The following is a 25484-nucleotide window of genomic DNA, read 5'->3' on the forward strand; positions in this document are numbered from 1 at the left end:
ACGGACAAAAGAAAGAAGGAATGTTACAGCGAAGATCTCCCCGTCGTCTGCCACGATGTTGAGAATGCGTAGACAGTTTAAAATACACCATCAATGACTGGACCGTCCACTTGCAAATCCAGGGTGGAAGGGAGGCGGAGCTAGACTGATTGGAGACCTGATATCTTCGACAGTTATTCTAATTATGGTGACAGTGTCAAGCTGGGAGGAATAGGGAAAACAACTCGGAAAAGTCAAGTTCAAACTCCATATCATCCAGAATGGGATGTCGAACAATGGAAATTGTTTAGGGGTGAACGATTGGTCCAATGAAAAATATATCTTAACCCCTTGAAGAGCTGCCACAGGAGGAAGAGAATCAGGTAACGAATCAATGAAGAACATATACTTCGAAACCATCATGGGATCGAGAAACCTCTGACAGCTATCACTGCCGGGACCGATACATTTTCTTCGCAGAAAAATAGGAACCAGAAAATGTTGCGACATTCCATTCACTTTCGCAATAGCAAAAAATGAGTTCAGTAAAGTGAGTTGATAAACAAGATCATTTCCATATAAATCTTTTCTGTAAAGGAAAACACATCCCCAACTGCCAGAACAAAGGAAACCACTTCCTTTTCATTTACAGAAAAGAGTTTGTTTTTGGCATATATAAAAAGGTCCCAAAAATAGCAAGTTTTTCATCGTGTTTTCCCTATCCAGGACCCATTTTTGCAGCACATGAAGGTAATTGAAAGTCACGACATTTTTAGAATGTCTGTTTCCATTCCAGCAGTGTATCGACTTGGTGCTGATAATAAAGGATCAGCACAGTCATAAAAAGGAGCTTGTGACTGGGGGGTGGGGGAGGAATGTGTTAACGACCAGGCTTTGAGAGCTCGAACGTCGAACTGAGGACATCTTGATGGACGGCCAAGGGATGAAGTCCGAGTACTCTTTGCTGTAACGCGATCGAGTTGGGAACAAGACAGGTTCGGCGCCGGCGCGCGCGCATGGGAATTATCAGGCCTCGGAGGGACAACGTGTAACGTGTAATTTTCTTTCCGTCCCATGTGGGTCCGTCGTTCACTTCATTAACGATTGATTGATGTCTCGGTGCACCTGGATTCCGACCCAAAGCCCCCAGATCGACAATTTAGATGAACAGGGACAGGTCCAAGAGCGCAGCCAGTCATCCCTTATTGGTCCTTTTCATTGTAAGATTGTAGATAACTTGTTCTTGTTCTTGTCCGCCATCAAATGCTCGACGGCGACATTCTATGCCGTGCTCTAATAACGTTTGGCTCCCTCCGGGATCAACGGCTCCAGACGAAGGAAACGACAATAATGACTGTTTATTGTGTTTCGGATTGACAGAAAAGTATGAGTCATTGTATCATTCTAACTTATGAGGACTTCATATGAGGAAAACGGGCCGTTCCACGTGGGATAGTATAGGCGCGGTTCCGCAGCATCCATCCTCCCTCACGATGTCACGGCTTTCCCCCCCCCCCGGAACGAACTGGTGCATTGTACGTACAAATCTGCTCGAATTTTCTCTTATTACGATCTTTTTGCCCAAGTATGGTTGATTCGCTCTTTCCACTGATCCCGGCGGCATTGTTTTTGGCTTTCACGTCCCTGTCGGGGTGTGGCCATGTAAATGTAAATCTTGATCAGAGGGGCTATGTACTTAGTCTTAGTTACCCCCGGTTTGGTGTTCTGGAATCTATTATTAAACGATGTCAACGCTGGGAATTAGTATGCCTTGCTCACTTCATTTTTTCATGTAAGAGACGGGGAATTTCGAGGTCCACAAGGTAGGGATGGTCGACTCGGAGGAAAATTTCCACCCCCCACCCACAAGGCACGGAGCGAAAATTTGACAGCCCGGCTACTCGGACCGTGGAGGACCATGTGGTTCTCACTGGCTAGCCGTAGTCGCTTGACCCACGACCCACTACAAAACAAATTTTTTTATGTGAGCATTACTCCTCCTCCGGGGGGAGGGAGGGGGGGGGGGCGCGCTGGTGGAGTTCCCGCTGTTGCTGCCCGCACCGCTACGCAACACACCCGATTACTTTATGATAATTAACAAGTTTCAGAATGATACCACGCGTCTTCAAGGCTCGTGGCGCTGTTTTCCGCATCGGAGGTTTGCACGCAATGGACGGCTTTTAGTAGTGGTCATTGTCCTTGGTACCAAGAAATTGGAAAAAAAAAACCAGGCATCTATCTACCCTGACGATGAACCGCCATGCAAACCCCTCGTAGCGCGATACTCCTTGGCGTTATTGGGCTCTCCGTCGTCTCCTGGCGCTGCCGTCGATTCGGAAAGACCGCCCGCCTTACGGGTCCAATCCAACCGCATAGCAGTCTGGTTACCCTTCCGCCGCGAAACGCGTTCCCACCATCAAATAACTCCCAGGACCCGAACAGCGCCGTCTGCCTGCCTCGACCCCGTCGAGATCCCTGAACGCCGGGCGCTCGAGGCCCCTTACGGGATCGGGATGAAATGTAGATCGGATCCCCCCTCCCCGACGATCTTATTACCCGCAGCGTTCAGGGTCGCCGGCTATCTTACGAAAGTAGCGCACGCGTCTATCGTTCGAAGCGGTTGGGTATTCGATATTCGCGAAGCGTGCGGAGGCTAAACCAGCTAGCCCAACGCGTGGGTGGGAGTAGTATACATGTCGCGTCGTGGGAGAATAGGCGACGGAATGGCATTGCGTTCTTCGGTCCCTGCGCCACGCCACACGGGCCGGCGGTGCAAGCTCAGCTTGAGAGGCCTCTTTCCATGCATTTCGTGGCTGTCGCCTATCATGGGGATTGAAAAGTCGGTGAGGACCGTCTGCGATTGGGTGGCACTCATAGTAATTGAACAGGGTCGACGGGAGAGACATCCTCTCAGTGGAGTAAGCAAATGGATCCCTCCAATGCCAAAGGAGTATCTGTCATCGAACGTATAACGATTGCAGACTGGATACATGCCGAATAGTTCAAAACGTGACAATGAAGGTCTATGCAGCATCGTGATGATTTAATTTATATGATCAAACAATTACTCTAAATAAAACTGCCAACAACCGTCCATTGTCATGGATGGACCCCCAATTACACGTGCAGATAAATTAGACTAGGGGGCCCAATTAACACCGTTCCCACATTTTCACCGAGTCACTGAATGGAAAAAAAAAATAACATTCCGTTAAGCAGGGCCGGACAAGGAACAGTAAAGAGGGAAAAAAAGAAAAAAAAAAGGCACGTACATCACCAAAGCACGGTCGTCGACGCTCTCCGGCCAGGTCGCATACCAAGTGTCCTTCTTGTTGTAAAAGTCCCTCATCGCAGCTGATCGATGCATCAATCAGTATCAGTCCATGTAAATCATTTTATCCAACAAGAAGGCCCGGTGGCATCACTCACTCGAAGACCCATCTAGCCACGGCTTGCTGCCATACCCATCTGGGAACCATCCGTTTGTTCCTCCAATAGCAATGTCCAATATGAGATAGAACCCTATCAAACATGACGGGGATCAGCAGCAGCTCGCTCGTGGCCACCCACGGGGAGTGGGACCAAAACTTTATACTTACTCTGATCGAACGGTGCGGACGTGGACCCGTTGACCCACGGGTTGTCCAGCGCGATGGTCTCAGATCCATTCGTGGTAGTGGACGGAAAATCTCCGAGGTCCCAGAAGGATTCCTTGATGGTCATCTGGAACATGTGATGCAAGCGGGTGTCGACGTAAATCCGACTGGAGGAGGCAATCAGCACCGCCTGTAGAGTGAAAGAAAACTCGGAAACGCACATGAACTTGTCGGTCCACTCGATCGAGTAGGTGTGGAAGTCGGACGCGTAGGTACCCCGTCGGAGGGTCCACCATCCGTACGTCTTGGCGACAGCATTGTACCAAGAGACCGGACCCCAGTTGAGCGAGCCGCGAACATAGTTGGATCCCCTGGTGGTGTGCAACGTTAAATGGATGTGGCAAGGAGAACAAGCGGAGGGAAAAAAAGCTCATACTGTTCAGGATATGAAATCCCGTTTCCTCGAGATTCCATAATGTCGATTTCACCTGTAAGGATCGTGAGACGTAAAGTAAAAGCGAAACGAAGCGGGTCACTGACCACTTAGAGGCCAGCTTCCGTACGTGTTATCAACGGGAAGCATCCAAATGGCAGGCCACATCTGCACGAGCGGTCATAAGTAAGAACGGAGAAGAGCAGGGAAGCATAAGCACGAACCCAGTCCCTAGGAAACCAATGAGTTTTTTTTTTTTTTTTCGATGCACAAGGAAAATGAAAACATACCCAGTTGGAATTTTGGCCACAACCTCGACCTTGCCGTAGCGGATGTTAGCGCTGCTCCTCGTACTTATCCTTGCGCTCTGAACAGGATTGATGATCGTTCCTGTCGTAGAGTTGCTCACGGCCGAACAGGCAGCGTAGTAAGCGGCGGCATCAAAATCTGCGTCGCTGCCGATAGCGGTGGTGCCTGTGCTGGTCGACGAGGAATCGGTGTACGACTGTCCGAGAGTGATGTTGTACGTGCAATCGGTAATATTGTACACGTGACCGTTGAGGACTGCATCGCTGCCGATGCTGTCCTCGGTGAGAGTGGGAAGGATGTACAAACGGTTGTTGGAAACGAAAGAATTGTTGAGGGAAGAAGTCGTCATCTCGAACTGGCCATTTCTAAAAAGATGCGAGGGTCGTGCGATTAGAAGTGCTGCCTGCCGCGAACGATTCTATATAGAAGCCATGCTTACCCAAAGCCACTCATGTCGACCTCTCGGAAGAAGACGCCATTGTCGCCAAAGACGTCATTTCCGCTGGAGAAATCCTCATCAAGGACCGAGCACAAGTTGCCGGTCAAGACAGGAAGAGATTTCCAATCAAAGTAGATCTTGAGGAAGCTGGCGACGATTCCGAGTAAGGCCACGCTGTAGGTCGTGATGTACGCGACGGTGGCACGCCTGTCCCTCTTCTCGACCCATGGCTTCTCGGGGAGGTTGTCGTTGGTGAGCCTGGTCGACTTGGGTCGTTCCCTGATCACCTTGGTGACGGGAGGAGTGTTGTACAAAGTGAGAGGGCGGGAAGGGGGGGAGGTGAAAGCTTCCCGGGAGCGTGCATACGAGGGGGGGACATAGCTGACCCTGGGAGATTCGGCTGTCTGCGGCCGACTGCCCAAGGACGAGGAGGTACGGTGCAAATCAGCGACGCTTGTGGCTAGCGACGTAATGCCGCTCCTCGGCGCAGTTTCTGGGAACGGATACTGAGCAGGGAGAAATGCCGGTGTCTGCATGGGCGACTCGGTGGGGGTGCTGAAGGTGAGCACGCTGGCTGGCGGGGAGAAGGGGTTCCCGTTCCTCGCCATCGACTGGTTGAAGCTGGTGGTGCGAGGCGTCTGGGGTGGCGAGTCCATGGCTCCAGGACCGTTGGTGGCGGTCGAGCGGTAAGGGGTCGGCGCCTCGGGGAACGTGTCGTTTTCCTCGCCATCAGACTCGACGATGAAATGCGCATGGGCACGAGGCGCAGACGCTTCGGTGTTGGGACCAACGACGGGTGAAGACGATGAGGATGGAGCTGAAGGACGCATCGTTTATTCGTCGTCGGTGTCGTGCTTGGCTGGGGACCGAAGCTTCCAAGGCAGCATTAACTTAGATTTGGGATTCGTTATAAAAACCACGGGATACCGGACGCCTAGGTCCGGATGATGACTTCGAATCGAACATTTCCATCCCAGTCGTGTTATCATCAACTCCGATGAGCATGATGATGATCTCGTTCCTCGAAGGAACCGATCTCGCCTGTGTACGTATACACACGCCCTGTCAGCACATTCGAAGACGTCGGTATATACATATCAATTTAACGCCGACACCCTTCTTGAATCAGATAGCGATGGCTCTAAAGGCTGCAGGGCTGCTGCTGCTCCCACAGAGTGAGTTTCCAAGGCACGACCAGTAAAGGGCAGTTCCCGGAGAATTGAGCCCCAAGGTCACCGTGATGTAAATCCGGCCATTCGTACCCGACACAAGGGTTCGGTGATATTGTTGCCCCAACACGGACATGTAGATCAAGTCAGTCAACAGTCACCTTGATGGTCAATTTGTGATTCAAGGAGATAAGGCCCGCTCGTCGCGGTAAGCCAAATACTATTTCGTCGAGCCGAATTCTTGAGTGTCTCGTTTCGAGGTATGAAAGAAGTCGCTCTACTGCCAATCCGAAACACAAAGATTCACGGTCGTTCAAAGTGCACATCCTTCGTCCAGAGCCGCTCATGTCGGAGCCAATCGGGCATGGCATTAATGGAGCGCGGCGGCACGGTATGTCACCGTCAAGCAGTTGATAGCAGTTAAGTCGCCAGAAACAAAAAACAAGCTATCTACAGTGAAAAAGCACCGACCAAGTACATCCGCACTCTTTGTTTCCAAGTCCCCCCCCCTTGACGTGCTATGGCCCTATCATCGAAATTGTCGGTATCTGCGAAATGCCCTGACAGAGGTCAGAATCCAGGCATCAATCTTTAATGAAGTGAACAATGGATCGGATCCATGTGCAACACATGGGAGCAGCATCGGAGGGGAAAATTACATGCTGACCTCCGAGGCCTCATAATTCTCAAGCGCGGTCCCATCGACCAAGGTCAAAAAAAGGCAACGTCCTTGCAAAAATTAAGATAAATTCGCTCCGGAAAAGGGCATACGTGGTGCTGACACCCTACCCCATTTGTCCAACCGCGTATAGGGGTTACTAGAATGGCAAAATGAGGACCAAGCTCAGTCTGAGTGAATTGCAGAGATAGGGAGTTGTGGCCGCGGCATCCTTGTGGGAATTGCTGACAGTGTCCAGGACAGATAACGCGATAGCAAGCCTCGTGTCAAATATGTTGGTTACAACACGAATGAGCAGAATCAACCAACACAGTTCAGTTCAACACTCAATTCATTCGCACCCTCAAGTTTCCATAGAGATTCCCGTCAGGTAGTAATACTAGGGAGTTAGTTGGATGCAGACAAATCATATCTTCGTCAGACCGATGACGCTTGTGAAGATAAGTCTTAACCTGGAGTCAATCAAAGAGAAGACCGAGAAGATTGGGAAATGTCACGCAGATCCTAATTTCAAGAGAGGAACACCAATATAGATGCAAAAATCTAATTTTGAAAGGAACGAACGTTGCAACTGACACTCGTGCACAAAGAGACAGGGGTGCCGGGAAGCCCGCGCGCGCTCCGCTATGTAGGTACCGGGCCTGTTGCCTGATAATGATTGACAGAACGAACGAGAAGGTTCGGCCCACGAAGCAGCATTCAAAGAACAAAACGTTCTGCAACGATAAGGTCTTAATGATCTGAGGTATCGTAGACAAGGTTCACTTCAACACGTTCCGGGAGCGCGGATGTATATCATCATATGCGCTCTATACGGATGCAATGACGTGGGTCGGACTCGCGAAGTATTCGATATCAGTGGCACAACTTGTGTTCAAGTTTTGTGGACCAAACAGAGGCGCTTCTGCGTTATCAGTATTCAGTACTGAGCATCGGCGGGGGAATCGAAAGACCTACGTGTCCGCAATACCTGCGACAACTCACAATCAGCTCGACGAGTACGGCATCCGGTACAGCGATATCCATCGATCATGATCAGAGCGGCGCTAAACTGAATAAACGTGAAATGTTCCCTCAAATATGGCTAGCCAAGGTGAAGAGGGGGCTCTTACGAAAGTATGAGGACGATACGCATATCTATCAAGAAGATATGGATACAATGTAATATGTTGCCGTACACAGCCAGTTTCCACCGACGGTCGGTTACTACTACCTTCGGTTGGGTCTGGATGATGATTGGGAACTTTGCATTTGACTGCACTCTCTCTGTGTGTGTGTGTCGGTTCAGTTAACGGTTGACTGCGTCGGGTGGCGATCACGCGATCGATTGATCGACCCGTTTTGGAAACAACAAGCAATCGCAAATAGCAAAGAAAATTTGTTTTTTCTCCATTCTCTACTTTTTTTCTTGTCATTTCTTCCAGATCCTTTCTCCAGACTTCAAGGGGTGTGCGGAGCGCCCAGAGCCCTTAGCAGATGTTCGGCTCAATACACGGAGCGAGGATTTATGAATCTGAAAGGCCTCTTTGTAGCCACCGTTCGCCATTTTTTCGACAATCTGGAGCGCTCAAAGGATAATGAACGCTAATTGTTTTGGACTTGAAGATCCAAATCAGTGCTTGCAGGTGTTGAAGCCATGAAAGGTTACACGGTGACAGACTTCTTTTTGACTGGATGTTCGCGGAAATGTTGCGACCGCTCTCTTGCCACTTTTTTTCCCATGGTTGGGTGGGCCGGGTGGATTCGATCAGGATGGCGAGGTACAGGCGTGCATGCGGTCGAACTGTACCTGGCTTTTTTTGGGCCGAATGATGCTTGTGGATCGGCCTGTCACTGCTTCGCCTGCTGTCACTGCGATGGGCTCTTCCGTCTTCTCAGCCGTAATCACGGTCGGTGGACTAATCCCTGCACTGCTCCAAGGCCTGATCGGCTTTTAAAGTCCTCGTTCCTTCGCGATATCGTTTTTCTTGAGTTGCTGCTCCTCCGGCTCCTGCTGCTTCACTCACTTTCTTTTACCTCCCCGCGCCCCCCCTCCTCACGTCTTGGCTATCATGGACTACGATAACTATGACGCCGTCCTTCATTATGTTTGGGGCCGTGTATGTCCTTCTAGCTCGTCCCCGTTATTACATATCCCAACTTTAACTTTTGTTTTTCTCTAGACACAAGGAGACGCCTGGTTCAAGCCCTCAGAAGAAAACGTAGCAGCCGGTGTTTGTCTCCGAATCGCGCAAGGCCAATTCCGCGTGTTTCCGTACGAAAACCGCTACCTTGCACCATTCGAGGCAGCCATCCGTGTCTTGAACCCCCTCGTCGCTGTCAAAGTTAGAAGCGCCGCCATAAACGCCGCCCTGGCTACCGTGTACGTTCTTGTGGAATGATATATATCTGTTCTCTTGGCTCACATGTCGTCCGTTCGTATTAGGGCCGAAGATGCTGTGTGCATGTACCTCGATTCCGACACGCGAATCCAAGTACTCGATACAATGAGCCATCTAGTCCGCGCGGACAAGGAACAGTGCGGTGCCTTTCTGGTGTGTTGTATTTTCAACCTTCGAATCAGTCGACTGTCTTACGATTTCTATTCCAGCGTGATGAACGTGTCCTGGTCGTGTGGTCCGACGACCTCGATAATATCATCCCCCTGTGTTCGGATTTCGAAGAGAAATTGATGAAGCTTGTCTGGCGGTCCCGAGGCACCATTGCCTCGTCCATTACAGGAACATCTGCCGCACCATCTACTACTGCCTCCGACGATAATCTCAATGCCGATACGAAGGCAGCTGAAGCCGCTGCCGTGGCCTCGGAGGCTGTTGCGGTCGCTGTTCTTGAAGAACGGGAAAAGCAACCGGGGCAGAAAACGACGATTGGTCTCTGGAGCTGGAAGTTGTCCGGCAAGTCCAAGGCGGGGAAGCTTTCGGATCCGGAGAAAGCTTCGCGCAAGTCTGCACGGCCCATCCGACTTTTTGCCCCCGTATATGGAGGTCTCGGTGCAGCATTGTCCATATGTGAGTTATTTGTGCCTTTTTTTAATTTAATTTCTGGTCGTTCCTGACATAATTGGGGATTAGACTTTATTGGAAGCGGTATTTCGACGTTGATTTCCGAGGTCCGGCTCGACTCTAACTACACAAGATTTGCGTTGGTCGCCACTACTCCGTTTCTCCTTTGTGTGTCGCTCGTAAGTTTTCCTTCCCTCCAATTCAACACCTATTTATTTGCTTTCGTCCAGTTCTTCGCCCTTCAAATCATCACGAACCTTTCTTTCGTGTAAGTAAATTTTTTTGATTCTATTATTAATCAATTCTCAAGTGACCCCCCTTCCCTTAGTCTTGGTCCCGTGGCACAATACCATGAAAACTCTCGCTATTACTCTGCAGTGCCACCCGAGCCTAATCCGGAACTAGACGCGAAGCTCCCCCACGTAACAGTCGAGATGCCTGTCTACAAGGAAAGTTTGGAGGAGACCATGTGAGCCAGTAGTAGCCCCTCGCATCTCTGATTTTGGTCTTCTGATCCAGGCCTGTCTATGCTAGTGCGCCCTCGGTAATGTCCCTCAAGAAAGCCATGCAGACGTATGCCCGACAGGGAGGGACCTCCTCCATCTTTATTCACGATGATGGCATTCAGCTGATCAACGAAGCCGAGAGGCAGAAGCGAATTGCGTTCTATGCCAACCACAACATTGGCTGGGTGGGTCGTCCGGGCCACTCGAGCGAACCGGATGGCTTCAAGCGTGCAGGGCGGTTCAAGAAGGCCTCGAACATGAACTACGGATTGGCTCTGTCCCTCAAGCTAGAGGAGAAACTTGCTGAGCTCGAGGCCTCGGAAAAGGCAGCGGGGACCGGCTCGGATGATGAAGAATGTTTAGAGGACAAGGCACTCAAGCTTGCGATCGAGGATATCTACGAAGCGAACGGTAGGAAGTGGAAGCCTTGGGCATCTAATGGCAAATCGCTCCGGATGGGCGATGTCATTTTGATTGTAGACTCCGATACTATTGTTCCCGAGGTACTGTCGCGTGACTTCTCTTGCGGCGCGTGTTTGCGGCGCTGACGATGTTTATTCTTGCTCTCTCTCCAGGACTGCTTCAGAGATGCCGCACGAGAGTTGGTTGAGTGTCCAGAGGTCGCCATCATCCAACACGAGTCAGGTGAGCAAACGAGCGGCATGCATCTCCGAATCCGGGCCCGGATCTCTGACGAGGGGGTTCCCCGTAGATGTTATGCAAGTCGCACACCATTACTTCGAGAACGGCATCACGCACTTCACGCGCCGGGTGAACAAATGTATTTCCATGGCCTGTGCGAACGGCGAAGTAGCCCCATTTGTGGGACATAACGCCTTCTTGAGGTGGTCTGCGATCCAAGATGCGGCTTTCGTCGACCCAGATGATGGCGTCAAGAAGATTTGGTCGGAAAGCAACGTCTCCGAAGACTTTGACATGGCGCTTCGACTCCAGGTACGCCCGGACCCGTTGTCTGGTTTTTTTTTTTTTCTATTGTTGTTGGGTTCGCGAACTGAGATCATGCAGCTGAAAGGATACATCATTCGATGGGCAACATATTCGGAGAGTGGTTTCAAGGAGGGTGTATCGCTTACTGTCGATGATGAGCTCAACCGCTGGCAGAAGTATTCTTATGGTGCGTGCCTTGATTCAGATTTTCCCGATGTCCGGATTCGTTTCATTCATTCACACTTTTTTCTTCTTTTTTTCCCTGGCAGGCTGCAACGAACTGTTGTTCAACCCGCTGATTACTTGGTGGCGACTTGGTCCTATCACGAAGCAGTTGCGCACTTTCATCTGGTCGGCCGCGCCGGTTCATTACAAGATCAGTATGATGGCGTATATGTTTTCCTACTACGGAATTGCGGCGTCGGCCATGTTATCGGTGCTCAACTACCTCCTTCTTGGCTGGGCTCTCGACGTCGACGGATACTACATGCACAGTTTCGAAATTTGGTTGGCTTGTACCGTTGTTTTCCCGGGCGCTGGAAATCTTGGGTATACGTTGCTGGAATACCGCCTCGGGAAGAGGAGCATCATGTCCTCCTTCCTCGAAAATATCACCTGGATCCCGTTCTTGTAAGCGCGCGCCCCTCCCCCTTCCAACTTCTTCGTTCCTAGCTGAGATTTTGTGTCATGTAGCTTTTTCTTCTTCGGCGGCCTCAGCGTGCATCTCAGTGTCGCCCTACTCGCTCATATGTTCTCCTATAATATTACGTGGGGTGCCACTGCTAAGGTTAGCCATCTTCGCTTTTCTTCGTACGGACCGAATCGTGATTGACGGGGACGGGGTTCAACAGGAAGTCGAAAGATCCAATTTCTTCCTTGAAGTCCCCAAGATCTGGAAGCGCTATTGGCCCGTTATCATTCTGGCGCTCATTGGCGTTGGTGCGATGATCGTGCTATCTCTGTCGTTTATCCCAGCAGGATGGCGTATTCCGGGAACTTCTTGGGCTGTCATCCTTCCTCTTGCGTGAGTTCCGGTCCTCTCTGACATTCATTGTCAAGTTCCGTTGCTAATAATATCCTTTTTAGCATTGTAATTTCTTTGCATCTGCTGTTCCCTGTGAGTAACTTCCGTTGAGCCCGAACGTCGCCGCACCCGTACTGATCTAGACCTCCTCCCTCAGGTCGTTCTCAACCCATGGCTTATGATTTTCTCATACTGAACTACTACTCCCAAATGGTCGGGTAGGAGCGCGACATCCTGCAGCTTTTATTACTTGGACTTCCTGTGTCGATAGACTTATTATCAGCTTTTATCTATAATCTCAAGTGTACAGTAGTACATACAGTAGAACTCCGATATCTTCTTGTGCGCTTATTTATAGTTTGCCTTCTTTTTCTTCCCCCTTTGGCGCACATACCTTATCCTGCATTTTTTTACTGGGATATCCAGGAGCATAACGTGGACACTGGTACACACAAATGATTTTTAGACGCCTTGTTTCTTTCCACGATCAATATATTATGTAAATGCAATGGGCATATTTTATAGAGAAATTTGACATGAATTTGGGTGTTAGTAAATCACGCCACTTAAAGCGCAGTTTGGCGTCATGAGGGGATCAGCAGGATTGATAGGCAGTCGGAATCAAGAATCCGATGACGCATACCTAGCGTCAGCGTCCTCTACAGATTCGCCACGACAAGCCGCCGCAAGAGACGTACCGGTCGCCTTCTTGAAGTTCTAGGTGCCTTTTCTTCTCGTCTTCCTCCTTCGCCCCCACTATCTTCCGCCTCCGCCGCATAATAATAAGTCGGTTTCGAGCGCTTGCGCGACGTTCGGGGTCCCCCATCAAATTGTTGATGGCTTTCTTCAAAATCGGGATACGTGGGTCACGGTACTTCCGGGTATAGTTCAGAATGCAGATCCGATAGAAAGGGGATAGTTACTTGGACATCCTCGTGGCCGGCTTGATCCTTTATTGTTCTGCTACTCTATAGCTAGAAGACAGGCAGCTCAGGAAGGCCCTAGGGAAGTCGAGCCCCCCCCACCCAAGATATGAAACGACGTCGCGTAAAGGAGCGAAGTAAATATGACAAGGTGCGCTTCTGCGGAGATCGCACCCTCTCAGCCAGCATCCGCCTTTGCCACACACATCCTCCCGCTTCATCGAAGCGTACTGGGGCTGAGAGAACTCCCAAATCACTGTTTCACCTGTTTATCAGCATGTCGCCCCAGTCATGTGGCTGGATTTATGGAGGCGTTTATGAACAGCGATAGGATTTTTTCAGGTAGGGCGTGTTTCGCAAAAAAACGTAACATCATTCGGCGGTCTTTGCGAAAACCCATGATTTTCCCCCCCTCCTCTCGTCACAGAAGAGTCTTCGGCAGCTGCATAAGGTCAGATAACCTTTCGACGACACATAGAAGAGGGCACAAAACATATGTACCTTTCTCCCTCGATGCATCTATCTCCTTGTCACTGTTCAAGACTCATCTGATCCATGTAAATATAACCCACTGGCTTCTTGTTCCTGCGAGATGCCTCGTTGGATTAACACTGCTGCTCTCGCCAACGGTGGGTAGCGGTCGTTCGGGCCACAATCGCGATCGCCAAGTTCAGTATGACGGCATGGATTCTCTCATATCGCACCGGAAATGAAGTTTCTGCCTGAAGGATTCCTCATCTCGCCGAGGAGAGCGAGGGGAGACCGTTAAGTACGGGTCTCCATAACATCCCGATGTCGTCTCTCCAAACGTGAACATCCATCCAAGGACGGTGCGTGGGGGATCGTCCGCACCACCGCCTATAGAGCGCCCATTGGCAGCTCTCGAATAACCGAAACTGTTCAGCCACCGCCGACGTCTTTTTACGTTGAACGGGTGACCGCCTTTTCTGGTGTTCTCTTTCACGTCGCCCCAGTACGCATCTTTGAGGGGATGCGAGGTATTCGCTTGACTTACCATCAATCGTCCGAAGCTCGTGACAAGGAGAAAGTGAGACGTATGTCCATGGGATAGACGTACAAATTATGTCTAGGTATGAAACTTAAGTTATCACAATACATCTCGCCACGACCTTTGATTTAGTAGACGATACCCCAGTCATCTTCTTCATCAGAGTCACTAGGAAGGTAATCAACAAAAGATACAGCCACAGAAGTCATGTTTACCTGTCTCAGAAACCTTTGGTCAAATACAGAGCCCCCTTCTGGACAAGGCGAGGCATAGACTCTCTGATGATATTCTCCGTCACGTCCGACGCGTTTGATATTTCTCCAAGAGGGGAATCTTGGCCGCCTATTAAACGAATAGTTAATCTCCGGAGTGGATAACTGTCATCCCCCAAAACTGAATCCAGATTTGCCCATGCCCCTTTACACGCGGAGGAACGAAAGTGGGTGCTTTGGGCATCGAGATAAAGTCGGATCGTTAGAGACTCCAGACGGGTCGGGACGTTAGGCGATGGTCTGAGCGCGTTCGTCCACCAGCCTAGGATAGGAAGCGGACTGACTCTCAATATATCAGGGAAATCTCCTAGGTACAAAGATAGGGCACGTAGGTGAGATAGGGGAAGATCAAAGAGAGAAGGGGTGCGGCTATCGATGTATGTTAGTATGAACAAGGCTGAAACGCGGATTAGCGTGTCGTTATCACGGTTGAGGTCTATGATTCTTTTCAGAAGCGAAAGGTTCTCTAGGCTGAAATAGTCATAAGGGTCGCCATCGTATTGCATGCGTATGGTGAGATGCTCAAGCCTGTCGATACGCACGGGTGGAGTAGGGTAGGTAAGAATCGTGTCCAGTATCCGTCGGGAACCAGGCGTACATGTAATAACTAGATGTCGGAGAGAGGATACGACGGAAGGGTCATTGTCTTCACACATGGAGACGTCAGCCTGGCCACCAGTAACGATGAGATTGCCAGATATCGACATCGTGTGGAGTTGATGACAGTGGCGAAGAAACGAACATAATGCCTGAGTGTCATCCACCGTTAGGTCCCAAAGAGCCAGGACCTGCAGTGGGCATGAGGAAAGCATCGTGGTGAGTTCCTTTGAAAGATCGCGGAACGAGACGTCGAGCAACGAGAGAGATTCAAGATTAACTAGGGATTTCACGATGGGCGTTAAATGCTCATCTGCCGTGACACTCCAGTGTGAAAAATTCTGTAGGAACAGATAATTTACACAAGAGGATATTTCTGGGGATTCTGTGCATATAACGTAAAATCGTCGGATGTGATCTGCGTTGTCGAAGCCCACGGCAGAGAATATTTGCCTACGAGAAGGTGAAAGGAAGGAGCGGCAGGTAAGAGAACAAGCGAATAGAGAGGAGGGGTTTCCTTTGAGTTCGCCGATGATCATGTCGGTCAGCTCCTGGGGTAGAGGGAAGCCTGTCGATGTAGATACAGCCATTGAAATTTTGACTAAACCTAAGTTTTGACTTAAGTCTGAAGTGAAACTGAAAAGCTGGAATGGCTTACCGACGGTGAAGCACCTAGGCGAGAGGAAATTTGAATGATTCTAAAAGAGTCGCGACGGGTCTTGGACGCCTGTTCGGTGTTCGTCAAAGCTGCGGTGACAGAATTTGTTTTCCCAACTGTGACACATGTCACGTGAGGTTACCATTAAATTGCCCTTGTTTTCTCATTTCTTTCGTTTTCCTTTCGTTTCCATGCTCCTTAGCACGTTTCGCGACGACAGCGCAGATCGAACATTGCCTGAAAATGGAAATTCGCGCCCAGATATTCTTGCCTTCCTTCGACCACGATGAACAGCGACCGCGAGCGCGTCATTTTGCATGAGTGGCCTCGCGATCCTGATGGACCAACTGTTCGAGAACCACCACCTCAAGGGGTTCGTACACCAAACAATATACCTTGGGGACATACACTGGATGATTTCTACTGGTTCGTAACCTGATTTTATCCCACGGTTCGCATTCCAGCGTATCTTAGGATTCGTCCTTTCCCTGGCGCGAAGTTAAAATCAATTTGGACGCGAAGCATGCTGGATGAATTCGGCGAGAACTTTGGTGAACAGCCTGGAGTTCCACAAGTTGAACCGCGTCGCTTGAGACCGTGGCCACTGCTCAAGGTGCCGAATGACGACGCGCTTTTCGGGTTAGTGGACGAGACGTGCAATAGGGATCATTCGCTCAAGCCCCGACGTTTCCATGGTACGTTAATGTGACCATTTTTCAAATCGCCTTTAGTGACGGGTCTTCTAGCTGTCAAGAGTACTGGTTTGTTGTGTAAACGCTTGTTCTCTATGCACACTCATCCATTGGCAGTATTTGAATCCACAAAGGAAAAAATAGAATGGTCCGCGGAGCCAGCACCGATGAACGATGACGCACCCCCCGCAACCAAAGAATCCATCCTCGAAGGGGCTGTGAAGTCGCAGGACAGGCTGCCGGGTAAAAGAACTGTTTTCACATTGACATAAATCTGACGGCGAAAGCAGAAGATGATGGCAAGGACGATGAATCGGCCATGGCCGAAGGTGAATAGAGCTTGTTCCTGTGATTTTCCACGTCTAATTTTGGTGATAGTCTTCGTTCAGGCTGATGATAATATAACGGGTGGCTTTGTCTTAGAATCCAGCATAGAAGGAGAGACAGGAGACAGACAAAATTGTACAGGTCTGGTTCACAGTTTTCTGATCTGACCGAGATCTGACACTGAAAGCAGAGATCGACGTCCCCGAAAGTAAATAGATTTCTTTCGTCTTTCTCGTGTCTAACTTTGGTGATAGTTATCGTAGAAGAGAGATGTGAAGACAAACATGATGTGGCGACAGGTAGTAAAGAAGTTCTCTACAACTATTGCTTCGGACCTCAATCTGATGATAAAAGCAGAAGACGACACCAAGAAGGATGAATCAGAAGGTTCGAAAGGTGACCAAAGTTTTTCCGACTTTGCTTGTGTCTAACTTAGATGATAGTTATTGTCGAAACTCATGACGACCTTACACCCGCGGAACGACAGGCAATGGAGGTCAGTGCATGATAATCTTTCCCCTTGGAGTCTAAGGATGAAAAATATAGTCCTTTATGACTACGGATTATGAGACGGTTCAAAAACTTGAGGAACGCATCCCCGAAGAATACTTTCCTGACATACTCCTCGTCAACGACCCTTCCGGCTTCACGATGAGTGACGTTCCATTTCTTAGCCGTCCGTCGCGTATGCTGCCTGTACGCTATAAACGTGTTTGGCCGAAGCTGAAGCGCGATGGCGAGCCGGCCACGCTCTTTAACAATGACCTCCATTGCCCTTCGGCGTTCCACTGGACACCGACACAGACGGAGAGGTACGCTGCTAGTGAGTGTCGAAGAATCGCTACGCTCGACCTTTCGGGTGCACCACTTCTCGGCAAGGGCGGCCATTCTGCCGTCCGGAAGGCCGGAATACGACTTCCAGTACCTCTCACGACGCAGACAGGCGACCCACACGTTTCCGTAGCTGCAAAACTGGCGTTTTCTCTTAGTGAAGATCGGGAGTTGCTTGAAAATGAGGGACGAATCTACGACACGTTCCCCGATCATCTGCAGGAGAGCTACTGCGGCTATAACTTGGTAGCTTCGATGGACCACCCTGTCCCCGTGGGTGCGTGTGTGCCCAAGTTCTTTGGGTATTATGTACCTGTTCAGGAGGAGGAAGAAGCTAGTCGGAGGCAAGAAGCACTGAACAGAATCAAGAAAGAGGTGGAAAGAAGACGGGAACGAGAGGCGAAGAGAGAAGCTAAGAAGATAGGCGTGGACGAGGCGGTAGAATCTACCGATGCAGACGGAAAATCAGCGGAAGAAGAGGACGACTATAGTGGCGAGGATGATGAAGATAACTTCTACGAACATTCACCTCTACAAGACGAAGAAATTCGTTCCCCCATTCTCTTGCTCGAAGAGTGTGGGACGCCTATCGAACCGGAAGAGTTTTCAGAAGATGAGAGGTATTCTAGCTTCATTTCTGTTGCTTCTACTCCATCGCTGATGGTGCATCTCCAGATCTGAATGCTTCTCACTGGTGCTTCGCCTTCATCATGCAGACTTTGTGCACAACTCGCTGTATCCTCGCAACATTTTGCGACAGCCAGGTCCTCTTACCGTGCGACCGTCAGAGCGATCGTTGAAGACGCCGAGTTTCAGGATTATTGATTTTGGGAGAGGAGAGTTTGTGCCGTTATTTGTGGAGAAGTTCCTTGAGATCCTGTGGAGACTGGGACCACCGATGGTCTGGACGAGAGAAGAAATGGAGAGGGTCAAAGAAGTGTTGGAGATGGGGAAAGAGGAGGCGGTTCGTTGGTTTAATGACAGTCCCGGATCCGAATTGCGGAAAGCCGCGAGAATCCTATATGTCAACGATTATCAGTTATAGTTTGTAAAGTGTTTTGGTGTCGTAGAATCGCTAAATTGAAATCATGGCTTTATGATGTGCATTTGACCATTACGTAGTACGGTATAAAGATGGATGCATGATGCACCTTTCGAAACCGAAAGGACAATGAAGGAAGTGCAAGTGAAACTCTGAAGGATCTTAACTCTACGTTTCCAAGTGTCGTCGCAGGGTGCACATTCTTGGTTCGGACACTGGAAAAGTAAGATTCGCATATGCTGTAAGGACTCCCAGGGGAATCGAATCGCTGTAAATTGACCACGAGAGCAGGAAAAAAAGTGGGAGGAGAGAAAGAAAGAAAGAAAATCAGTGAAATCTAGTCAAAGCACATGTCCAAGCAGCACCACAAGATGACAGCAAAAGTCCCAAGACAACCATAGTCCCAAAAAACCTGTAATCAAAAGAAAAATAGTCCATGAAAGTGAAAGTACAAACACCAAGAGTCCCAAAGAAAAGGAACTGGAAAACAAAAGCCTAAGGAAAGTCTGATGCAAAGGAGAGTGAGATGATGATGAAAGCAAGAAAGAAAGGAGTAGAGAGATGAGTCTCTGCTTGCAAAGTCCCAAACTGTAAGGTAAAGTGGAGAAACAAAAAGAAAAGTCCCATTGGGATAGCAATCCCAAGTGAGTATGAGAATGTACTCAAAGATACAATGCCAGTCAGTGGCAGCTGACTTGGATCATGATCTGGACTTATTTAGTATTTCATAGAAAGATCTCGAAGTAATACAAAATGTATTTAAGTAGAACATCTCTCTCTCTCGAGGCCAATTCCAATCCTCTGTACATTACTCTGCTCTCTACTTACAACAGGTTATGGGCCCTGGCCATAACTGAACTTATGTTGCTACTCACTTCACACTCTTTCATACCTTATGTACACACATAGAACTGCATGGATAACCAGTCCATGTATAGAATTAACCCCCTTAAGGGCCTGGAAAATTACCCAACATGGAAAATCAAGATGATCAATATCCTAACTGATTTAGAACTAATTGATTATGCAGATGGAAGCACTCTGGCCCCAGCAGACATGACACTGGTGGCAGATTGGAAGAAGAGTGATAGGAAGGCTCTTTTAACAATAAGATTGTGGGTTTCAGATGGCCTGCTGGTATATATTGCTGGTTCAAAGACTTCAGCAGAAGCCTGGAAAGCTCTGAAAGATATGTATGAGTCCAGGGGACCCATGGAAATTGTTCTTGTCAGAAGGAAATTCTTCAGAGCTCTGTGTGAAGAAGGAGGAAACATAGAGGAGCATATTAGGACTATGAGGTCCTATCAGGAGAAGCTGGCATCCCTTAAGCAGAAAGTTGAGGAGGAGGACTTCTCTATTACACTGTTTATATCACTACTGGAATTATGGAATTCATTCATCTCATCAGTGGATACTGCCAACTTGAAAGATTCTTACAAGTTGATTTCCTGAATTCTTTAGGAAGACATCTGATTAAAGGAAAAGACTTCTGATCAGACCATGATATTTGCAGCACATGGCAAGAAGTCCAATCCAAAAGTCACATGTTATGGATGTAGAAAAACTGGTCACATTAGGACAAATTGCCCAAATAGAAAGAAGAATTCTGGAAAGTTGTGGAAAGGAAAGGGAAGAGGTCAGACTCAGGCACATGTTGCCAAATTAGACTCAGAAAAAAATGACTATGCATTTTGTGCAACAGATATTGCACTTACCTCACTCTCAGGAGTATTATAGCTAGGGGACTCTGGCATTATCAGACATATAGTCAAAAATAGATTATATTATTCTGACTATGTTGAAACTCCAGAATATGAAGTTATTGGTGTAGGCAAATCTAAAGGCTTGAAAAGGGGAACTGTCAAGATTAAAATGGTTGAAGGAAAAAAGATCACTTCAGTCACACTAAAGGAGTGTATCCACTATCCTGACACACCATTCAATCTTATGTCACTAGGGTGCATCACTGATGCTGGATTTGAACTCAAATTTAAAGAATCCAAGATGAATATTATCTCACCACATGATAAAATAATTGGCCATGGAGATAAAATATCAAAGCTGTATAGCCTTGACATCATTGTTTCAGAAATAACTCAGGCCCATGCTACAAAATCAGTCCAATCATGACAAAAGTGGCATAAAACATTAGGCCACTTAAACATGAAATCAGTAAAGAGACTATTTAGAAGGAAAATGGTCAAAGAGATGGATATAGATGAGTCAGCTGAGCCTCAGACAGATTACATAGCTTGGATAAAAGCCAAGCATCATACCAAGCCATTTCTACAGGAAGCTAAAAGAGACTATACTAAAATGGGAAAATGACATTTTTGGATTTATGGAGGCCAGCCCAAACTGAGGGTATCTATGGTGAAAGATATTACATAAGCTTTACAGATGAAAAATCCTAGAGGATAATACTGTATTTTTTGAAGTCAAAGCAAGGCATAGAAATTTGAAAGAAGCTCCAGCAGTATCAAAAATATATCAAAGTCCATAAAGAGAAGGATCTGAAGTTTATGAGGATTGACAATGGAAAGGAATATGTCAATAAAGAGGTAAAGAAATACCTCCAGGATAATGATATACAGTTGGAATTGACTGCAGCATACTCTCCATCTTAAAATAGAATTGCTGAGAGAATAAATCAGACTCTTGTGGAGCATGCATGCACCATGCTAGAAGAACATCACTTACTGAAGTTTCTATGGTCTGAGGCAGTGGCATATGCCACATACCTGAAGAACCAATCACCAACCAGAGCTATCAAAAATGATCTAACTCCAGAAGAAGTGTTTCAGGGCACAAAACCAGATATTTCAGCACTCCAGGAATTCAGAGTAAAGTGCTGAGTGTTGCAGCAAGACAACAAGGGGTCAAAACTTGACCCAAAGTCAAGGGAATTTATTTTTACAGGTCTTACAGATGAATCCAGAGCCTGGAGATATTACAACTCTCAAACTAGGCAGATTCAGATCTCAAGAAATGTTATATTCTCTGAAAGCAACACTACAGAGCCTATAAACATAGACTATGTAGTCTCCCATCCTTTGTCACTTGAGGAGGAGTTAGAGAGCAAAGTTGAGCAGACTCCAGATAGAAATGATGGCATTTTGGATGATTCTATGGATGCTGAAAATGTTGGATCAAAAGACAAAACAACCACTGATGTATCATCAATCAAATCAAAGTTCTCAATATGGCATGGGAAAGTGATTGAGCCACATGACAAATTGGCCTGGATTGCATCAAAGACTCAACTAAGTTACTGGACACTTCATAACCCAAGTGCATAAGCTGTGAAAACATCAGAACAACAGAGTACCTCAGAAGAATCCTCTCTAGAAGCTGCAAATGTTGCAATAGACTATGTATGCATTGGACAAACTGCAGACAACCTCAGTGATGAGCTATTAAACCTTGAAGAAGCTAAGACAAGGCCAGACTGGCATCATTAGAAGAAAGCAATGGATGAAGAATACAATCTATTGACTTTTCTAAGCACATGACAGCTGAAAGAATTACCCAAAGACAGATCACTTGTGGATTGCAAGTGGACTTACAGATTGAAAAGAGATGGTGATGAAAAAATCATCAGATACAAGGCCAGACTTGTTGCAAAAGGATTTTCACAGGTACTCAGGATTGATTTTTTCAAGACATATGCACCTGTTGTCAGGCTGGACATATTCTGCCTACTTATAGCAATTGCCACTCAGAGAAATCTAATCATTTATAGAATAGATGTTGTTGGAGCTTACTTAAATGGTAAACTCAATGAGTCCATTTATATAGTACAGCCACCTGAATATTCAGATGAGAGTGGAAAAGCAACACACCTCAAATTAATATTGTATGGACTCAAGCAATCTGGCCAAGTTTAGAACAATAAATTAAATGCTATATTTTTGGGACTTGGATACATCAGATTGATCAGTGATCAATGTGTGTATATCAGACAAATGAGTTCTGATCCCATAATTATAGCTGTACATGTTGATGACATGATATTGCTTATCTCAGATGATGAAACCATGTCTAAAATAAAAGAAGAGCTTAAGAAGAAGCTAAATATCACAGACATGAGAGAGATTCAATATATATTGGGCATGAAGATAGACAGGAATTAGGACAAGAGCACTATCACTCTATCTCAGAAGGCATATATTCTCAAAGTACTTGAGCGAATGAGCATGAATGACTGCAAACCAGTCAAAATGCCTATAGATCCAAATATACAGCTAGAGAAAATTCCAATAAAAGACTTATGAGGTGTTGACACAGCCATAAGGCAATATTACTATACTGGTGTTAGATTACTAATGTATACAGCCAATAGATCCCAGCCTGACATTGCACATGCTATCATCAAATTAAGCAAGTATGTGCAGAATCTGGCTGCTGAGCATGTCACAGCCTTGAAGTGGGTTTTCTGCTATCTGAAGGGGACTCTAGACTTTGGAATCACATATGGAGAAACTATGAATAAGCTGATATCTTATTCAGACTCAGACTGGAGAGAAGACAGAGCAGATAGAAGATCAATGTCTGATTATGTCTGTACTTATGCAGAGGGAGCTGTTACTTGGAGCTCAAAGAAACAGCCCACTGTAGCCTTATTCACTATAGAAGCAGAATATATAGCCCTTGCACACACAACCCAGGAAGTAATGTGGCTATGAGCACTTTTAACTGAATTAGGATTGTCACCTTATAAAATGATGACTATTTTCATTGACAATCAATCAGCAATTAAATTTGCTGAGAACCCCATATTCTATATATGATCAAAGCATATAGACATATGGCACCACTTTGTTTATGAGTGTATGGCTTCAAATAAAGTCAAGGTTCAGCACTGCACATCAGAGGAGAACTTAGCAGATATATTCACTAAAGGCCTACTAAGACTATTATATAAGTATCTATCTGCAGGTAATCTAAGAACTTAGAATTAAGAGGGAGTGTTGGAATAGCAATCCCAAGCAAGTATGAGAATGTACTTAAAGATATGATGCCAGTCAGCAGCAGCTGACTTGGATCATGATCTAGACTTATTTAGTATTTCATAGAAAGATCTTGAAGTAATACAAAATGTATTTAAGTAGAACATCTCTCTTTTGAGAGGCTAATTCTAATCCTCTGTATATTACTCTGCTCTCTACTTACAACAAGTCTAAATGCAAGAGTAGATGAAATTCAGAGAGAATGAAATTAAAAATGTCTGTCTGAAACCTAGACAATCAAGTGCAAGAGAGATGAAACAAAGCACAGAAGAGAAAGGTAAAGAATGAGAAGGGAATAGAGAATAATGCAAAAGCAGTATGAGCAAACAAATCATGAGGGTGTATGATCAGGAGGAGACATCACAGAATGAAGCACTCCAATAGTCATATGAGCCTGAGTCATTATAGGCAGGCAGCTGGGTCTTGCATTGTCACCTGACCTGATGTGGAGTATGCTGTTGCATCCTGGTATCAGAACATGCAGCTCTGAGGTGAGACTGGTGTCCTGCTCTTATAGCTGTTGTGAATGCAGAGAACAATGTTGATAAAGCACTGGAGGCAGTCAATCAGTTGGCTCTTTCATCACAGTCAAAAATGAACACATCTCCCACTCAAATCAGCCCCATTCAACACCTCCAGACAGCAGAGATAATGTTGAAGGACCACCTTGTTAAATTGAAACAATGAAATTCCATGTTTAGTCCCATTCCAACTATTGAAGAGATGATTAACTCTATTGCAGAAGAGTATATTGAAGATCTTGAGGTGATGCCAACAGATGAGAAGATTGTTGCTGCTGTCAAGTATAATATTGCAGTAGAAAATGGGGAAATAACTGTTATTGACAATGATGAGGAGGAAGAGGAGAGTGAGGAGAGTGAGAAAGAACAGACCTTGATAACTACAAGAAAAGAATTTGAGCTTATTTAAAAGCTGGAGGCATTTTGTGTTTCACAAGATGACTAAGATGGATTAATATCACAGCTGAGAAAGTTAAGAGGAGCATTATTCAAGGAGATGCATGGAAAGCTGACCCAAAAGCTACTGACAGTATTTTGGGGCAACAACAATATTGTCACATAGATCACATGTCACATCATATGCTATTTTGATTCTGCAAATGCATATAGTTTTGGTGTCTCCTGACTGTATGCATTGTGAGACAGTCAACTATATATTTCTAAAGCAATCTTGTTTTTGACTATGTCTATGACTTTGTGATACAAATCTGGGAAAATGAAAATGTTTTTGTGAACCTAAGAGATATGTTCTATAATAGAGATGGTTACTGAGAGAAAGAAATCTTCTCTGAATTTTCTCTTCTGTGACTTATCTCATGCAAATACAGCTTTCTGCAACATCATAAAATAGTGCATGAGCTTCTGCTCTTCTGGCCATAAGAAATCCTCTGAATGGTTTTCATTTATAACATCATAATTCTCTTGGGTATAGTGTCCTGTCAGAGTGAAGTCTGGCAGATGAGCTGAAAGAGCTAGTATATCTGCCAGTGGATCCTCTGTGATTTCTCAGATTATCTAAAACTGTTTCAGTAATATTGTGGATATAAACTTAATATAGTGTTCAATCTTTTTGTACTTCTTTTTCTTAGGCTTAAGTGTTAGGCCTCTACTAAACACTCACAAATGTCTAGCAATGCTTTCACTGGAATCCAATTCTAGATTCTGAGTCTGAGTCTGGTTTCAGTATAAAAGTATAATGAGGATAATGAGATAGGCAATAAAGATTTTGCAGATAGGAATAAAGAGTTGTAGCTGATAGATATAGTCTGCTGTTGTGACAAGAGTATTCACACCAGATAGTCAGAGAGTTTAGTAGGTGTATTAAACCTTAGCTCAAGAATGAGGTATATCAGTATGTACTACTGCCTTAAATACTGTCTAAAGAACTCTATGCCTTATAGATGTTAAGTCTAAGTGATATGTGACCTAAACATGTGATAAATGGATGCTGTATCAAGTTTATACAGTCATGTCTAAGTTCACTTCTGTGCTTATATAGTGTGTCTCAAGACTAATACAA

The 25484-nt window shown here is 46.6% G+C and overlaps 9 protein-coding genes across 9 annotated transcripts; 5 read left to right on the forward strand and 4 right to left on the reverse strand.

Annotated features, from left to right (window-relative positions):
* Positions 1-594: 594 nt before the first annotated feature.
* Positions 595-1161, reverse strand: BT62DRAFT_372701 (uncharacterized protein). Its single transcript, XM_043180669.1, has one exon. It carries the CDS (start codon positions 1053-1055, stop codon positions 741-743), a length of 315 nt encoding a protein of 104 aa, XP_043036245.1. The 5' UTR covers positions 1056-1161; the 3' UTR covers positions 595-740.
* Positions 1162-2033: 872 nt separating this feature from the next.
* BT62DRAFT_372760 (uncharacterized protein) lies at positions 2034-3053 on the forward strand. Its single transcript, XM_043180670.1, has one exon. It carries the CDS (start codon positions 2067-2069, stop codon positions 2634-2636), a length of 570 nt encoding a protein of 189 aa, XP_043036246.1. The 5' UTR covers positions 2034-2066; the 3' UTR covers positions 2637-3053.
* Positions 3054-3131: 78 nt separating this feature from the next.
* Positions 3132-5412, reverse strand: BT62DRAFT_982429 (glycoside hydrolase family 16 protein; the record flags this gene model as incomplete). The annotated part of the gene is made up of 9 exons (XM_043189682.1): positions 3132-3162; positions 3252-3333; positions 3409-3501; positions 3579-3742; positions 3797-3946; positions 4012-4063; positions 4116-4176; positions 4322-4682; positions 4757-5412. 9 exons carry the CDS (start codon positions 5410-5412, stop codon positions 3132-3134), a joined length of 1650 nt encoding a protein of 549 aa, XP_043036247.1.
* A 341-nt stretch (positions 5413-5753) lies between these two features.
* Positions 5754-7769, forward strand: BT62DRAFT_1010081 (uncharacterized protein; the record flags this gene model as incomplete). Its single annotated transcript, XM_043177606.1, has 6 exons — positions 5754-5931; positions 5988-6070; positions 6120-6133; positions 6186-6316; positions 7359-7431; positions 7484-7769. 6 exons carry the CDS (start codon positions 5754-5756, stop codon positions 7767-7769), a joined length of 765 nt encoding a protein of 254 aa, XP_043036248.1.
* An 886-nt stretch (positions 7770-8655) lies between these two features.
* BT62DRAFT_905031 (uncharacterized protein) lies at positions 8656-12280 on the forward strand (the record flags this gene model as incomplete). Its single annotated transcript, XM_043183592.1, has 16 exons — positions 8656-8703; positions 8767-8966; positions 9030-9138; positions 9195-9612; positions 9676-9785; positions 9837-9874; positions 9935-10075; positions 10141-10615; positions 10688-10757; positions 10825-11066; positions 11139-11247; positions 11330-11690; positions 11754-11847; positions 11912-12084; positions 12147-12177; positions 12242-12280. The coding sequence occupies 16 exons, from the start codon at positions 8656-8658 to the stop codon at positions 12278-12280; spliced, it is 2658 nt and encodes an 885-aa protein (XP_043036249.1).
* A 781-nt stretch (positions 12281-13061) lies between these two features.
* Positions 13062-13953, forward strand: BT62DRAFT_372970 (uncharacterized protein). The gene has a single exon (XM_043180671.1). The coding sequence runs from the start codon at positions 13151-13153 to the stop codon at positions 13718-13720; it is 570 nt and encodes a 189-aa protein (XP_043036250.1). The 5' UTR covers positions 13062-13150; the 3' UTR covers positions 13721-13953.
* A 460-nt stretch (positions 13954-14413) lies between these two features.
* Positions 14414-15619, reverse strand: BT62DRAFT_372986 (uncharacterized protein). Its single transcript, XM_043180672.1, has 3 exons — positions 15544-15619; positions 14887-15486; positions 14414-14816 (listed from the first exon to the last, which is right to left on the reverse strand). Exons 2-3 carry the CDS (start codon positions 15473-15475, stop codon positions 14755-14757), a joined length of 651 nt encoding a protein of 216 aa, XP_043036251.1. The 5' UTR covers positions 15476-15486; positions 15544-15619; the 3' UTR covers positions 14414-14754.
* A 210-nt stretch (positions 15620-15829) lies between these two features.
* Positions 15830-18438, forward strand: BT62DRAFT_1010084 (uncharacterized protein; the record flags this gene model as incomplete). Its single annotated transcript, XM_043177607.1, has 11 exons — positions 15830-15969; positions 16018-16238; positions 16290-16304; positions 16353-16478; positions 16526-16564; positions 16614-16708; positions 16753-16770; positions 16826-16949; positions 17006-17058; positions 17109-18013; positions 18069-18438. 11 exons carry the CDS (start codon positions 15830-15832, stop codon positions 18436-18438), a joined length of 2106 nt encoding a protein of 701 aa, XP_043036252.1.
* Positions 18439-24778: 6340 nt separating this feature from the next.
* On the reverse strand, positions 24779-24967 carry BT62DRAFT_904941 (uncharacterized protein; the record flags this gene model as incomplete). Its single annotated transcript, XM_043183589.1, has 1 exon — positions 24779-24967. A coding segment is annotated over one exon (189 nt), but the record flags the coding sequence as incomplete, so codon positions are not given.
* Between the last annotated feature and the right edge of the window lie 517 nt (positions 24968-25484).

The sequence above is a fragment of the Guyanagaster necrorhizus genome (genome assembly GCF_019112545.1).
Source record: "Guyanagaster necrorhizus MCA 3950 unplaced genomic scaffold BT62scaffold_27, whole genome shotgun sequence".
Taxonomy (NCBI): domain Eukaryota; kingdom Fungi; phylum Basidiomycota; class Agaricomycetes; order Agaricales; family Physalacriaceae; genus Guyanagaster; species Guyanagaster necrorhizus.